The sequence below is a fragment of the Melopsittacus undulatus genome, chromosome 6, assembly GCF_012275295.1.
Source record: "Melopsittacus undulatus isolate bMelUnd1 chromosome 6, bMelUnd1.mat.Z, whole genome shotgun sequence".
NCBI lineage: Eukaryota > Metazoa > Chordata > Aves > Psittaciformes > Psittaculidae > Melopsittacus > Melopsittacus undulatus.
This window is the reverse complement of record NC_047532.1, coordinates 47260102-47276648: the sequence shown is the minus strand read 5'-3', so window position 1 is coordinate 47276648 and position 16547 is coordinate 47260102. Positions and strand designations below refer to the sequence as shown.

At 38.1% G+C, this 16547-nt stretch overlaps 2 protein-coding genes across 2 annotated transcripts in view; one reads left to right on the top strand and one right to left on the bottom strand.

Annotated features, from left to right (window-relative positions):
• The window catches only part of PSMD1 (proteasome 26S subunit, non-ATPase 1), a 70868-nt gene that overhangs the window by 20646 nt on the left and 33675 nt on the right, over nucleotides 1-16547 (top strand). The gene's annotated exons all lie outside the window — the stretch shown is intronic.
• Nucleotides 4908-15244, bottom strand: HTR2B (5-hydroxytryptamine receptor 2B). Its single transcript, XM_005142306.4, has 3 exons — nucleotides 14614-15244; nucleotides 8113-8313; nucleotides 4908-6048 (listed from the first exon to the last, which is right to left on the bottom strand). The coding sequence occupies exons 1-3, from the start codon at nucleotides 14921-14923 to the stop codon at nucleotides 5171-5173; spliced, it is 1389 nt and encodes a 462-aa protein (XP_005142363.1). The 5' UTR covers nucleotides 14924-15244; the 3' UTR covers nucleotides 4908-5170.

The window sequence follows — 16547 nt, the reverse complement described above, 5'->3', positions numbered from 1 at the left end:
AGGCTGCGTGGAGACCTCATAGCAGCCTTCCAGTATCTAAAGGGGGCCTACAGGGATGCTTGTGAGGGACTTTTCATTAGGGACTGTAGTGATAGGACAAGGGGTAACAGATTCAAATCTAAACAGAGGAGGTTTAGACTGGATATAAGGAAGAAGTTCTTTACTGTAAGTGTGGTGAGGTACTGGAATGGGTTGCCCAGGGAAGCTGTGAATGCTCCATCCCTGGCAGTGTTCAAGGCCAGGTTGGATGAAGCCTTGGGTGATATGGTTTAGTGCGAGGTGTCCCTGCCCATGGCAGGGGGGTTGGAACTAGATGATCTTAAGGTCCTTTCCAACCCTACCTATTCTATGATTCTAATTAGTCACTCGGTCCTTACATCGTAAAAATGATAGGCTTATAAGCACTGCCTGTAGTGTCTATACAAAGCCTATAAGTTTATATATAATGATTTTCATATCACTAAATCACAGCATGCGTGGGAAGAGTGGCAGAAACCAATCCAGTATTTGTCCCCACCTCTCATTCCAGAAAGATATTTTCAGATTCCCAGGTTATACACACTAAAGCTTTTTAACTGAGTAGCTAAACATTTTAAGCAGTACAATTTATTTGGTTGTCTGACCAAATCCTTGAATTTGCTTTAAAACTACTGTTCAGCAGCTGAAGTTTCAAATTAAGTCATAAAAAATGCTGAGATTTTTTGAGACATTAACGTAAGTTGATGATTTTTTTTTTTATGGCAGAAACTCCTGTTGGATTTTATTAAGGTATATTGATGTGCATCTTGCAGAATAAAAGACTTATTTGTTGTGCAGTGTTTAATGAATTTAAAAATGAGTTGCTGTCAGCTGTCTAGAGCATTTGTGAAGAGGATCCTTCAGAAAGCAAAAAGCTCCTAACTTTTAAGAGCATGATACTGTTTTTCAGAGGTTGGAAAGGATCTCAGTACCTGGATGCAAGGAATCTTAGGTGTGGCTAGACAGACAGGGTTTGGCATAACTTTTTGTAAAAAAGAGTAAATAGGGACATTTCAGCAAGCCATCTTTCCTATTTTGTAGCTGGCTTCCCATTTAAAAACTAAAAAGCTTCCTCTCCTGTAGGACAAAAGCCTTCCTTTGGTGCTGGAGAAAACAGTGTGTCCCAGGAGAGCGGACAGTGACAGTAAACAACATGGTGTCAAATAACGAAGCAAAAATATGGAAGTTCCTTCTCTCCTGACTGCTGTTTTTACCCTGTTGATAGTTACCTAGAGAGCCAAAGGGGAAGTAAAAGGAAGAAGTCTTCTTAGCAGTTGTACGTAGGCATTTTTATCAATGTCATGAAAGAAATTGATGCTTCATGGTAGTATTAAGTCAGTGCTGAGAACTGGCCAGAACTCTGGGACTCCTGCCTCCAGCTTCCAATTGCAGAGCCAGAGAAGCTCTGGTGAATGTCCTGTCTCTTTTGGCTCCAAAGTACCAGGTTCAGTATGCTTTCACCAGGTTTACTGTGCTTGCATTACTTTACCTTTTAAGGCTGAAGTTACATATGACAGCCTAGAAAAAGGTTTAGGGGAGTAATCCTTTTGCTTTCTCATACCAGCCTGCAGTGCTGTGGATTTTTCCACTGTAAGAAAATGATGTAGGAAAATTACATTTTCTATGAAGCAGCATAAAAAAATCAGCATGCCTCTTGTGTGCTAGTGAACAGCTTTATAGCATCAGTCTCTCTTCTCAGTGCTTTGTCCTCTGCTTAACACTGGATTTTTTAATTGTATTTTGCTGCATTTGAAATCATTATGAGTATGGCCAGATGTGATGTGGTTAGGAAAGTTTTACACTTGGAGAATGCAAGATAAGTGACGAATAAATTTTTCTGGCTGCCTGAAAATTTTCTTAGAGTCATAGAATAGTTAGGGTTGGAAAGGACCTTAAGATCATCTAGTTCCAACGCCCTGCCATGGGCAGGGACACCTCACACTAAACCATACCACCCAAGGGGCTTGCAGTTTAATCTCCCAGATGATTTGGGACTGGCTCCACAAAACGTGTTTTATATCAGCACAGTTGAGATTAGCTGAATTTCTTGCTTCTCTGTTTCGTAGAGTGGTTTAAAGGTTGGGATTTTGTTTTGTTTTGTCTGGGTTGGTTTTTTGGGTTTTTTTGTTTGTTTGTTTTCTTTATGATATTCCCTTTATTTGCATTTCAAGGCACTTATTCTGTTAGGCTTCAAACTCTAGTGTTTTCCTCTCTTCAGGGCTGCTAAGGTGGGTATATTTATAGGTAGTCCTTATGTCCATGTCTGTGCTGTAATTTTTAATTAGATAGACAGCCAGAACATTAACTAAATATCTCCTAATGTATTAATGAAGCAACAACAACAAAAAAAACCCTCATACTTGTCCTTTGCTCTTCTAAAATGTATTTCTTCTCATAGTACTTGTATGTTGCAGATCAGCTTTTACTTTTGTCTGTCTTGCTTCTCTAGTAGTTTAAACAGAAATGAAATATGCCAGATAAAACATTCTATGATAATGAGGAAAGTTAAACTAGGTAACTGTATAAGTTATTTTTATGTAGTACACAGAGGCCACAGAGCTGGCCACATGATTGGTTTGTCATGGGTCAGGTTCTGAAAGAATTGAGAGCATCTTACTTCAGAGAAAGGAATGCCTTATAAATTTGTGTTGCTTAAAGATGATGCCCGTGGATGTAGTGCTGAGCTTCCCATCTTGCTTGTCAGTACCACAGGAGCAGTGTTGTCCTTAGTTACTGTACAACAAACTTGTGCTTTCTTACAGTAGCTTGCAGTGACTCTCTTATTTTCAGTCATGTCTTGCTAATGAAGGTAATGTCTTTGCTCAAATCTGTTCTTGTAGATACAGTTGCTAAAACAAGATCTCTGCTGTCTGTTATAGTCTTTTTACTTCATAGCTCTGCATCTGCTCATCATCTTTCTTCTCCCTCTCTCCTTATGCTTTCCAAGACTGTTACCTGAATTCTTCACTTGTTTGCTTTCTCAGTGGACAAGCAATTTCTTTTTGCACTTGGCATGTTAAATGGAATGTGCATGTTTTTCTGTCTATGGAGAAATTTCCTTTCTTTGTAGGAAGACTGGATTTTTGATGAGTCACTAGTCCTTTTGATTGAGGTTTATTATTGCTGACTATATTCAATAACTGGAACATGTTTCTTTACATGGTTACTAAAACTGAGAAATCTATATGCCGGCTTGACAAAATAGATCTTTGCCAAGTGAGACTTTTTCAAGGGTCGTTTCCTGTTAGTGTAGTCTAACCACTGATTACTAAGAGGCCTTGCTTTGGGGGGATTCATTTTACTCCTACTCCCTCACCCCTTGAGCTTCAAGAAGTCTAGGTCTTAATAAGGCTTTCGATTCTCAAATATTTTTAGACGTAGGTATCTTTTACAAGTATAGCAGTCCATCGATTCTGGCTTTAACTACAGGATCCCCTTAAACAAATTTTGACAAAAAGAGGAGTAAGAGCAGTTAGAGGTTTTTCTAACTTAAGTGGCTAGTGGCTATCACCAAAAAGGGTAGGAAGAAGACAACTTACAGTAAGTAACACAGAAGTATTTTTAGTAATTTCTTCTGGGACTCCATGGTAGTTTTTACATTAGGCTCCATTTCAGATGTGTATGTGTTCTAAATTAAATATATGCAAATAAATGTTGGAAGGATGGGTTATCTTTCGTACTTTCTGTTCTGAGGAGGAAAAAAACTAAGCCTTTTTCTGTACATAATTTTAGTGTGTAACTAGAGGGTTCTGAAAACACTAAAAATGAAAACAAAGACCCAGCTAAAAATGTTACTGTAAATGGGAACTATTGGGAAAAAATGGTGAGCTGGTTGCTTACTGTGACAACTCCAGTACTTTGGGGAAATCTGATTATCTTTCCCAAAGAAAGATATTCTGGAACTGTCAGAAGTTCCTTGTTTCATAGATGCTAGACTGATAAATTTTATGGATTGTTATGAGTGATTCTTTGTGTGAATTTTATGCTCTGATGAAAGGCTTGAGCATGTTTGAGAGAGTGCAGATTGGGACCTACAGTCTTATGCCATTAGTTCAGTGAAATTATTATGAGCTAAGCTAAACTGCAAATGTGTGCAGGTCTGGATAGTACTGCCATCTCTGTTGTCTCTTAAACACTTGCTCTTATTTTCAAGTGCAATAGCTATTCTATCTGTGATTTTTCGACTTTGTGTGAACTATATAAGATAAGGGAAGGCTTTCACTGAAGTTCCAATGGTCGTAAAAAAGGAAGTTTGTCCATCTAAATTAAAGGGAAGTTCCAGGCACTGCCTGTCCTGGTTTACTCATGATCACTGATGTGGTGTTGTCCTATTTTGGTTAAGTGCTCTCACTTTCTTAGTATGAAAAGAACATCTGACAAATCTAACCATACCAGATATATTTGTATGTGCAAGAGTAATGGAGATGAAATTCAGGTGGGTAAAAGATTCTACATACCCCTACAGTAAAACAACAAAGGGACAATTTCAGCACTTGGAATTTTTACTCACCCTGCTAAGAAACAGTTTCACCTGTTGTGGAATGGACACCTTTTGGTCTTTGGAGCAAGTGATTCTGCTTCTGATATACATAGAGAACAAGAAAAGCTCATACTTGGATACACAATCTCAGCAAAGAAATGTATCTGTAGGAGGTAATGCAGTGAGTGTATGTGCTGTTCTGTTTACACAGAGTAAAGGTAGATTTAAATTAAAACAAGCATGCTTGTATCCCCTTGCTAATTTCATCATAAAGCATCAACCTACAGAATGTTCTGTCTTCTTGCCAGAGTAAACGTTAGTGTTTGTATAGAGATGCTTTTCTTATGAAAATGTACTTTTAAGAGACTGGGGGTGGTGAGAATTGAAGTCAGATATGCAGATTGGTTTAGCTTTTATTTATTTCCCTTTTCCTGTCGGCTACAGTTCTGCATCAGTCATTTATCAGGAATGAATGAAGCTGTGAGTGCCACCATGGGGTTGGGGTTAAAATAGGGGAGACTTTGGAGGAGAGGAATTAACAGAAATTTGTAAGGTGTTGCTTGCATAAATAACAGAAAACAATAGTATTTATACCATCTTACAGCACAATTGTGTTGTTACCTAGAACAATACATACAGTAACACTATGATATAGACATAGCTGCCATTCCACTATACATAGCTGACTTGACCTTCTGTTTTATCAACTTCATTGTCTGTGAGCAGCAATGTATCCAGCAGAACAGTTGATGCTTGGATGGATGAGCTCCTCAGCCTCATTGGGCTCTGATATATAATGGGGTTAATCCCATTTTTCATCCCATGCATGACAAAGAACTTGGAATTCTCTGTCACAGAGCTTCTGAAAGAGATCCTGCTGGACCGTTTTCTAAGGGCCTTGATAGGCTTTGTGGTTCGATAGTTGCAAGTGATATACCTGGTGAAAGCCTCTCTAAATGTTTTGTTGAATAGTGTATAAACAAGAGGGTTCACTCCTGAGGATACATATCCTATCCAAACAAATATCTCCATAAGCTTTTGAAAAATCTCTTGGTTGCAGGAGTTACACAGAACTGAACTTATGTTTGTTATGAAGAATGGGCACCACATCAACAAGAAAAGAAAAAATACAATCCCCAGAACTTTTGATGCCCTTTGTTCATTGGTTATTGTTTGCATGGATTTCCTCCCTATTGTGGATGTTCTGCAGACTGGCATGTCATTGGATAAAGTCTTGTCTTTTCTGGAGCCGTTTAGCATGGCCACTTTTTCTGTTGATGAGGCAGATGTTGTGTCACGCTGAAATACTGTGGACACTGTTGACCAAGTGAAATGGTTAGGTGGCTTGTTGATCAAGTAGGCCTTCTTGCGTAGCACTTGGATTGTCAGAAAATAAGTGACTATCATGATAGCGAGGGGAATGAAGAATGAAGCCACTGATCCGTACAGAATGAAGTAATGAAAACGATCAGGCATCAGGGCACATGTAATGTTTGTAGAGTTGCCATTTCCATCTTCAATGCCTCTGATAGGGACTGGAATAGCAATTCCTATAGGAGAAGGACAAAGTACTTCAGCATATAGTAATCACTTACAATCTTTTTTGGACCTGAAGCTTCAGGGCCTCTAAAGAAAGATAGTTCCTGAGCTCTGGAGCTGGCACAGGGTGACAGAGAACTGAGAGCATCATGTGTGTAGTTGGGCAAATAGTACTCTTTAAGACTTGGCTACCTCAGCTATAACAGAGTGCCTTTTCTAAGGAGATTAATACCTTTACTGATTGAGGAAGCGGTATTAAGTTGCAACTTCTCAAGTGTAAAAAACATTAATTGTTTTGACTGTAGTTGTTAGAATTAGTATGGCTTTTCCTCCAGTGAAATGTGTTTCCCTGTCACCTGCTTCCACCCCCCCTTCCCCTGGGGTAACCCTTTGCACTTTTTGAAGGTCAGTTTGGTAAACACATGAATCTTGTCTTTGCTTCTTATCTTAACCCCATCAAGTTACTGGACACAGCTGATTTTTTTTTTTCCACCCTGCCTTGACTCTTACTTATATATACAAGTAGTTAAATAGTTGCCAGAATTATGCAGTGTGTGTTTAAGATGGATTTGTTGTTTAAAGTCTCTTACATATTTAAGAGTGTTTAAATGAGACCAGCTACCTCTGTAATTCACTCTTTATAAAAATATAAAAAAGTTATCAGTCCTGTTTTTTAAATGAATTTTTTATAACCACTAAATTGCAGTCAGCACTTTGTTTGCCAGCAGTCTGACATTGCAACAAAAACAGCTTCTTTACTGCCCAGTGAAGGTTATTGTGCTATATTTCCTGATACTGCTTAATGAGATGTAGGCATTTACTGCATTCCTCTGCTACTCTGCTTACTGAAGTTGGTTGAAGGCAGCAAGAGTGAAAAAAAAAAACAACTCTTCAGCCACTTGATCCCTTTCTTAATAAGAGGCACACCTTCAGATACAGCAAAGATTTAAAGTGAGGATTGAACCAAATTAACCTTTGATTTGGAGAAGCCTGGCTCAACTGCAGAATGCTTTTGTGTCAGATAAAAAGGAAATGAAAAAGTACAGCACTGATTACTAACAACAAACCAGGCATTAAAAGGTCAATTTGTAAGTTTCTTGTCATGATAACAGGTTTTTGTTTGGTTGGTTAGTTGGTTGTTTGGACGTTTTTTTTATGATAAAGATAGCATCTTTTCTCCTATCATCACAGTTCTTCCTGAATTTTTCTTGAAGTTGGACTTTTTTGGGTTTAGGCATGTATACCTTAGCGAAGATGGTGGATTCTACCATGAGTCATTGGCCTTAATAACACAGAATAATTTTATTTTTTCTCTTGCACACAGAGCATACAGAACTGTGCCTATGGCTGCCTGCAGTGTACATTAGGTTATTTGAATTAAATGTTTTCACCTCCTTAGCTCATTTAACAGTTTTTTTTTTAATTATTATTTTCAATCCTTAAAGGCAGGTGCACATCACAGAGGTGCTAATTTAAAAGCTTATTCATTGGCTTCCGTTATATAAACTCTTCAGGGTGTGTTTGGTTTTGGGTTTTTTTTGTTGGGATTTTTTTTTTTTTTGCTTAGAAGTTAGCTTTTCTATATGCTGTATTGCCAGTACATCTCAGTCTTCAATGTGAATGTTACCAGCCACTCATTTATCTTTCAGTCTTTGATGTAAGTAATTAACCTTTTTTTACTTGCTTCATGGGAAAATTGTGAAGTACAGATTTTAGCAGCATCTACTCAAGTCTTTAAACTGTGTTTGGGACAGAATATACTACCACAGGAACATAAACTCTTGCTCTCCCAGAAGACATACTATGCTTGCGGTTATTGTCTTCTGATTTTTGGACTTTTAAGACCATACAGAAAAGGTATGGTTGAGTGTAGGGTAAGCCTGATAAGAAGCAGTGGTTGAAGCAAATTCTTATGGTGTAGCTATGCATGATCTGAGAGGTGGACTTAGGCCAGCCCAGGTGTTAGTGTCTGCTAATCAATAGTACTTGGCCAGAGTTTCCATTTTAACCAGCAGTCACCCATTGTTTTAGATGTGAAAAGCTTCTGCGTTCCTTTTCCAGTTTCTGAGTCTCACCTATTGAAATGAGCCAAACCACGACGATTTTGATGATTGTTGTAGCCCATGAATTGTACTGACTAGCCTGGATTGGCTTCTTAATTGCAATGTAGCGGTCAAGTGAGATGGCACAGAGGTGCATGATGGAAGCTGTGGAAAAGAGGACATCAAGGAACAGCCAGATAGGACACAAGGCAGTTGGTAAAGGCCAGGCGTTGTCTGAAAGAAAACAGAAAACACGTTAGAATCTAAGCTTTTTGAGAGTTTTCAGTGTGTGGTTTTCCCTTGGCTATTAGTGGTTTTGAGAAGTTTACAATACTACGGGAGATGAGCTTTGCCACTGCCTCGGCTGCATTCTGTCTTACATTTTAGTTAGCTCCTAACTGGCATGACTGCTGCCATCATATTAATCAGGCTCCTTGTGTAATAAGCCTTTTCCTGTCTTTTTGTCCTTTTTAGATCATAAGGTATTTGTGGCAAGGACTTTGGATAAAAAAGTTTTTAAAAAGTGAATTATGACTGTGCTTGGTCCTTGTGCCCTGCTGTTAAGATATTATTTTCAGCTGTCTCTTTGATAGTCCTATGATTCAGGGTTGTATTAGATGAAGGAGGTAATGGGTCATAACCAACGTATTACTCAATTATTGTAGAAACTTGGTTGAATCTTAGTTGGTGATCTTGGAGAATCTAGTTCACATAGTTTTAAAATGAGTTTGCTGTGTCCTTTGACCAGCTTCAGTTGAGCAGTAATGTGGCAAAGCAGTGCTATTCTGTCCCAGTAATGATTTTATAAAAACTGAAGGGCTTTCTTGTGCATCTTCTCCCTCCCCATTGCCAAAGCGATGGCTTGGATTTTCAGTATGGCATACTGCTTCTTATAGTAGTTATCTGTCTTCAATGTTAATCTATAGTGAACCTAGCATCTGTCAACTGCATTGTGGTTTTGTGGTGTTAAACTTTTCAAAAAGCTTCTAGATTTGGGAGCTGGGTCTCCCCTGCCAAAGTTTACAAGACCAAACAAAGTGAACTTTAATGGAACTCTGGTTGGGTTTAACTGCTTTATATTAATTCACAAGTAGTTTTTATTGCAGTCCAGTGCTAGCAGTGTTCAGTTTGAGATGCACGTTAGTGTTGTGTGTCTGTAAGAATGTTGTATAGTCCTAGGGAAGAAAGTATGAACATAGTTTTTTGTGTTTCTAATGGTAGAAATTGAGGTACTATGTTCTCCTTCCTGTTAAAATTCAGCTGTACTCCATCAGTAAGCACGGTAATAATATTGCCAGAGAAATCAGTTCTTAGCTGAATGACGGTTAAAGGACAAAAAAAACAAACCAAAACAATATTTCTAATGAATTTGATAGTTTTTAATCTTGCTCTGAATAAATAGATCTGCATGCTGCGAGTGCGAAACGAGCTGGACTGTTTAATGCCCAGTCTTATCAATGTGGTAAGCAGTAGTTTGAGATTAAAACATGGTATAACTGATAGGTGAAAATTATAATGATGCTGCCTTGACTTGAATTAAAAACTCCAGAGAATGGAAAATTTTATGAAGTCAGACATAGCACATGCTTGTCTGCATTCTTCCCTATGTTGGGAAACCTCACCTGTAAAACCAAAGAAAATGGATGGATGGAGCCCTGAACCAAACCTCATCCACCCCCAAAGCAGGGGAGGATGGCATAAGCAGTGAGGCAGAAGGGAAAGAGGCATTCTATGCTCAAAGCATTAACTAGTAAATTATAGTTCTAGCTGCATATTTCCCAAAATAGGTATCATGGTTGAAACTGTGCTTCAAAGAATTGTTGTGCCAGACAGGTAGGAAGTTGTAATCAGTATATTATGAAACCCCTACTCATATTTAATAATATGGCAGGTTAATAGCTGGATTTCAAATAAGCATCCAGTATTTCTGTTGGAGAGTACTTACATGCTGCTCCCGGGATTATAACTGCTTTGCTTCTTCATGAATTGCAGTGATAAATTATTATTTTTTTCCCTATTAATTTACTCTTTTCAGAAGAAAACCCTCAAATATTTTGCAACAAAAAGCTCTTTTCCTTCTTTTAAATATAGATGCATGTAAACAGCAGTCTGGTGCAAAGCAACCTTGTATGTTTTTATGAGTTTTAAGAGCTTTCATTAGTTGGTAAGTGCAACTGAAGAGAGAAGGTTTTGTCTTTATTTTTCTGTTGTTTTGAACAGGGTGCAGAAGGCAGTAGATTATCACATTAATGATTATAGCATTCTGTACTATTATACTTGTGTCTGCGATCATGTTTTTTATCCAAACAAAATCAGAGTAGACTTTAAATGCAGTAGCTAATAAGAATTGAAGAATACAGTTATTATTTCAACTAAATATTGTGAAACTGGTACCTTGAAGTCCAGAAAGCCACATAGTTATTTAGGATTCATCCTGTGGTGTATTTTGATTTTACTTATTTTGATTTTACTTACTTTTTTTATTTATTTTGATTTTACACAGGTTGGTTAAGCCTGTGTTAGCTCTGTGCCTAGTGCTTGTGGGACTGCTCTGGGCTGAGAATTTGTGCTTTTCTGGCAATAGTGGTGTGTATCGCTGTTGGCCTGTTCTGTTACTTTGGCAGTTAGAATATTGATTTCCCCTCTCAGAACTCAGAGCATCTCTGACCCTTGAACATGATGATGACCTGCTTGTTTGTTGGCTTACTTTATAATTCAGAGGGAAGATAAAATGAGTATGTCCTGCCAGGTGGCAATAGAAAGCCATTAGCAGGTCATGCTTAGTTTGGATAGTTACAAGTTCTGATTCTCCTAGTATAGATCCACACTGTTGGAGCAGACCAGAGCACTTACTGGGCTGAGCTTCTCCACCTTTTTCCTTCAAAATTTAAATGCTCATTTAAGCAAGCTAGTGGGTTGGATTTTGGGTTTTTTTTAGTAAATATTTTTTAAATGCCATAGTTACTTGACAGACATGCCTGCCTGAAAGCTTGTCTGGGTTCTCCAACTGTCACATAGTGTAAGATAGAAAGATATTCCTCCTTCCCACAAACATTGCCTCATATCCTCACAGGGCTATATAATCCTTAATGCCCCTTCTGACCCAACCATTCTATGATTTTGTTATAGGCTGCTGAAGCATGTTTCCTCTGTAGGATTTTGTTGCTGTTATATAATGATGCTTTTACTGAAATCGGGTATTTTTAATCACTAGCTGACTTAAGCCTAGGCTTCAGTCTTCAGACTGGGGGTTGTGTGTCTGCATCATGCATGTGTGGTGTTCATCCTCGGGTCAGTATTCTGCTTTGTGGACTGCGCAGGCCTGGTGTTTCCAGGCTATTGTCTTGCTTCACCCCTGTGGCTGCCTGCCTTTGCTTCTCTGTTACCATTACATTTTCAACAGTTGTTCACTGTCATGTAGTTTTTTAAATTTAGCTGAAGTATTTTCTTTTTTTTTCTTTTCTTTTTTTTTTTTTTTTTTTTATTAGAGGTGCTTTGTGACAAGCCAACCTTTGTTTTATTAGTTATCTTTAGATTTGAGATTTTGGAAATTAGCCAGCAGTAAGGAAGTTTTCTCTGGTAGTTTGCACAAGCAAGAAGGGAAGATTTGCTATGGTTCATGTAATGGGTGAAGATTAAAACGATGATTGCATGTGACAGATTTTAAAAATGATGGCTTTCGACTTAGGATGATCAGCATCACCTCCTGATTTTTAAGTGGATGAATATCAGGAATATTTTATATTTTAAAAATTTCTATTTTAAAGTATGGTACATGCACTGTGTCCAAGGAACCCATTGCCCTCCAAGTTGTGGACAACAGACTTCTTCCTGCTGCAGGCTTTGCAAATGAGAGTGTCTCTCCAATTTATTTGCTAATTTTGCTATGCGATCAGTAGTTCTTAGTGTTAGAATTGTGGGTAACTCTTGAAAGCTAGGTTTCAGAGGATGCAATTATTTCCTAACATGCTCTCTTTTTTTTGGAAGAAATGAGAATTTAGCAAGCAATAAAAACAGTGAACTGTTTGTGTATCCTGACACTCACACTCCTAAATGAAAATTGCAGTGTATATTTGTACCAGAGTACATTTCAGTCACTCCGCTGAAAATAAATATTCTGCTCATGGTATGATACCTGTGAGTGTGAGTTACAGGTTTATTTCTCTTTAAAAGGGGCAGCTCTTTATTACAGAGACAGTCTGACTATTTCTGAAGATTTTTCTTCAAGCGTACCGTGAGGTTATGGAGCCAATATCTGCAGTAAGCTTTGAATTTGAATGCATTGTGCTTACTTTTAACAGTCAAGATCATTTAATATGACTGCACTTTGGTTCACACTTTTTCCCTCATATTGTCCACATAATTAGATATCAGTCCCAAATCAGAAGCATAATATTTATATTATGTATCTAGAAGCTGCATCTAGCTATTTCATTATTATGGAGACATTCCTGTGTTGAAGTGCCAGGAGGCTGGGTGTAGTTTGCTCTCTGGGTATCAGGGATTTTTTTTTTTTTTTTACATTCAAGTGGTTAGCTGCCTAATGTAGCTTCAAGATTTAGACTTGTTATGTATTTAAGTATCTGTTCTAGCTTCATTCCAGTAAATCCTCATGTTTTGCTCATGCTTTGAACTTCTATAAACACCTCAGCATCTTCTCCCAGTCAGTGAAGAAGCAAAGCAATTTCTTTGGTTAGCTGCCAAAAAGAGACTTGTATGCAAGAAATTTCAGTTTTAACCACTGCTCTGTGAAAGGCTGGTTGCAGTCTTAGTTATAACTAATTTTGCTACTCTCCAGTAAATTTCCTGCAAGATGAAAGATACCTTTGTTTTACTTTTAAATTAAGATTCCTAGCATGCTTTAAACTGTTGTAACGAGGGTTTAGCATGGGATTAATTGAGAGATTAAGGAGCAATAGCCCCTTTATAAAGTTAAAAAGATTCATTAGTCTAGCAAAACGAAAATAGTTTAAAAAATCCAAACCAAAAACCTCGATCACCACAAAAAATTAACTCCAGAAAAATCTAGAACTTGCCTTCTCCTTATATTGGTTGCTAGTCCAATACTACTACTTTTTATAGTTATTTTGTTATTAATGAGGCCTTTGGCAGGAACTAAGCAGTTAAACTGTCAGTGTGTATGTCTATACATATCTATTTCTTGCCTCTACACGCAAATACACATACCTGACATACCAAGGTTTTCTAATAAGTGACTGTTTTTTCAAATTATAAATCACTGTCCTGCTTATGTATGTTAATTTTTCTTTTTAGAAACTGTTGCTTGAAAAAAAGACTATTTTTTTATTTCAACACTGAATTCTGACCTCCACTTCATACTTCTGTTTAGGGAAGAGCAGTCTGTAATATACAGAAATTCAGTCTCAGAAGTCATTTACTGAATAATCACATTTGTTAATAAAGTTATACCAGTCTTCTGCAGCAAACAAAAGCCTTTCTGAAATAAAGGTTCTTACTGTGTTTGCTTGTTACTTGGGTAACTCTTAGAGATCCAGCATATTAGAAATGAACTGCTGCAGCCTTTCATTATTTAGAGTCCAGTGGTAGCTGTACTTTAAAGATAATTGTGTAAATCCCTAAGTTTATTTAAAAAACAGTCTAGTTGATTTTTTTGTTTAGTTGTATGGTATGAAAATAGACTACTCAAAGTGTATTCTTAAAGCAAGTTTAGGAGTAGAAGAGACTTTCTCGTGGAGCTGCCTCTGGTTAGTTGTCAGAAGCAATATCTGAAATAAAGCTGGCCATGAGAGAATATGAAAAGTCATGCTTGTTCTGTAATGACTAACCAGAGAGAAAATGTCACAGATGATGTATGCTCATATTAAAAAATATACTTACTTTATTCCATATGAGCCAGACTGGATGATAAATCTAAGCCTGAAACGTTAGGTTTACAGATTGAAGCTTCCTTGGCTTGACAGATAAGTTAATTCTTTGGGATGCTTTATGATCTTGCCACTTTCCCCAGGGTGGGAGAAAATTGATTTACCTGAAAGTGGTACTGGTAAAGTTTGTTGTCACTGATGCTGCCAGGAGCAGTCTCTGGCTGCTCAGGGAGCTTGGAGTCAATACTAAGGTAAAATCAGGTGTCTGATTCATAAAAAGTTCAAAACCTGTTCAGTGTACTGAACAGATACCTAGTTTCTATTTAGCATTTTTTTAACAGAAAACTGCCTGCAATTGGTGTAATATTGAATAGAACAGATGCCAAGATTGTGCTGATGTTGCTAAAAATAATATTGCACTGTACACAATGTGGTCTCCCATGTCCAGCTTAAGTCTCAGGTGATTTTTGAATTGTTTGTTTCAAAGGAAAGAATATCCAGAGTGGCTATACTTCCCATAAAGACATTAAGCTGTATGAAGTTGGGCAGAAGAGGAGATTTAGCAGCCCTCATTTGAGGGATTTTAAAAATGGTAACGGTGGAAAGCAAACAGTTTTTCTCTTTAAATTAGACCTCCCCAAACTGTACCCCATATGCTAGCCTGGTGAAATAAACATGCTGTACTTACCAAATAAGATCATGAGAAGGGCAATCGGCATCACAAACAGACCCACGAGCAAATCTGCCACTGCCAAGGACATCAAAAAGTAGTTGGTAGCATATTGTAACTTCTTCTCCAGAGACACTGCCAGTATGACGAGTATGTTTCCCCCAATTGTAGGGATTATCACCAGGAGGATCAATAAAGCTGCCCAACGCACTTTGCTTCCTTGTTCCTCACTTGGGTAGTCCTGCTTGGGTTCTCCCGTTACTGAGAGAGGTGACAAAGATTCATTGCTGGCTCCAGACCCGTTCAGGAAATGTGAAGGATAGGACATTTTTGTGTCCAGCAGAATGTACTCAGGAGCTGTATTTTGCAAAGGAATTGCGTACGGTGTAGGAGTTCACTGTTCCTCTCTGGTCCAGGATGGTCCTGCAGAAAGGCCAGCATGGTCAGTATGGTAAACTAGTCATCGGCTGTTTTGAGGTACTGTAACCATCTTTGAGCTGGTTTCCAACTTTTCTGTCATGTGCCTTGCTAGGTGCAATTAAGTCTTAAAAATTAAAGTCTTGTTTTATGTCCATCTCTGCTTGGCAGGTTCAGTGGTCTGGTCTCCCAGGTTCAGGTTTCAGATCATAAGAGACAATTCAGTAGCTGTGAAAAGCAAGCAATCCATTAGCTCCCCCCCCCCCCCCCCCTTTTCTTTCTACAGCAGTAAAAAGTAATAGATTAATTTGGATGCCAAATGGTTCCCTTTAGGTACAGTGCATGTAGATCTGCTCTTTGTAAGCACAAACTGATTCAAAGACAGATGCTCACATTGTGTATATGCAACTCCTCCTCTCCCGAGTGTCTACTTTCCAGCAGTGTGTGCGTAGGCAGACGGCAGTTCCCATATTTCCCCTTATTAAGAATCCTGTTTCTTCACAGAGGGTCACCTCAAAAATATCTTCAGAAATTATGTATGAAGTTTCCATTTTAATCTCTATGGTTCCTGATTTATCAGATGAGGGTCAGGAAGCCATAGACAATAAAACACTGGTGACAGTCTCAAGGGGACCATAGAGATTTATGAAACTGAGACATCTAAATTTACCCGTTACTTGAAGGGGGGAAGTGAGTAAACCACTTGTTTTTGTAATCTGAGCAGGGCTTTCTTTAAAGTACAGCCTTTTCTCTCCCTTTCTCTGTCTCTCTCAACTCTGCTGAAGCGTTGAGACTATAACAACTATCACGACGTTAAGCTGAACAAATGCTCAGTTACTGAGAAGATGTTATGTACTGCAATTTTCAGGTGAAGAAAGCCTTACCTCTTTCTTTTGCATTTTAGTAGAGTTCACTTTGTATCCAGGAAGATCCTTTGTAATCCTTTTCATCACCTGGTGGGTTTTAAGATGAGATTTTTCATTACTTCCTGGAAAACAAGTTGTTGATTTGGTTTTGTTTTTTATAATTTTTCTAAAACTTGTCTTTTTGTGTACTTTTGTTTAGCACTTGTTTCTTCTAATACCAAGATGAAGAATCTCTATTTTGGGAAAACTGTATTTCTTACCCAGGTATTTTCTCCAGCTCTTGAATGGAGGAGAATAGTAATTCCTGCCACATTTAAAAAAGATAGAAATAAGTTTGTGTTCTTTTTTTGCTGTCCTTTCTCTTCCATCATTTTGACGATTTTAGTTAAATGACTAGCAGAGTCTGTGTGCAGTTTTATATTTTCATTAGCGAAGCTCCCAGGCTGCTGCTACCCTTGTTTGCTGATTGACTCATTTCAGTGTTTTCAGCTCCAGTGTTTGAAAAGCAGGGAAGTAAATGAGTGGGGGTTTGGCTGGAAAGCAGCCAGAGAGGGTTAGTTGATTCAGTGCTCCGGTACTGTAATGTGTGCTCCCTGTAGCTGCATCAGGATGTGCAGATCTTGTAAATGACCCTTCATGATACAATATTGTAGCTGTATGCACCATAGC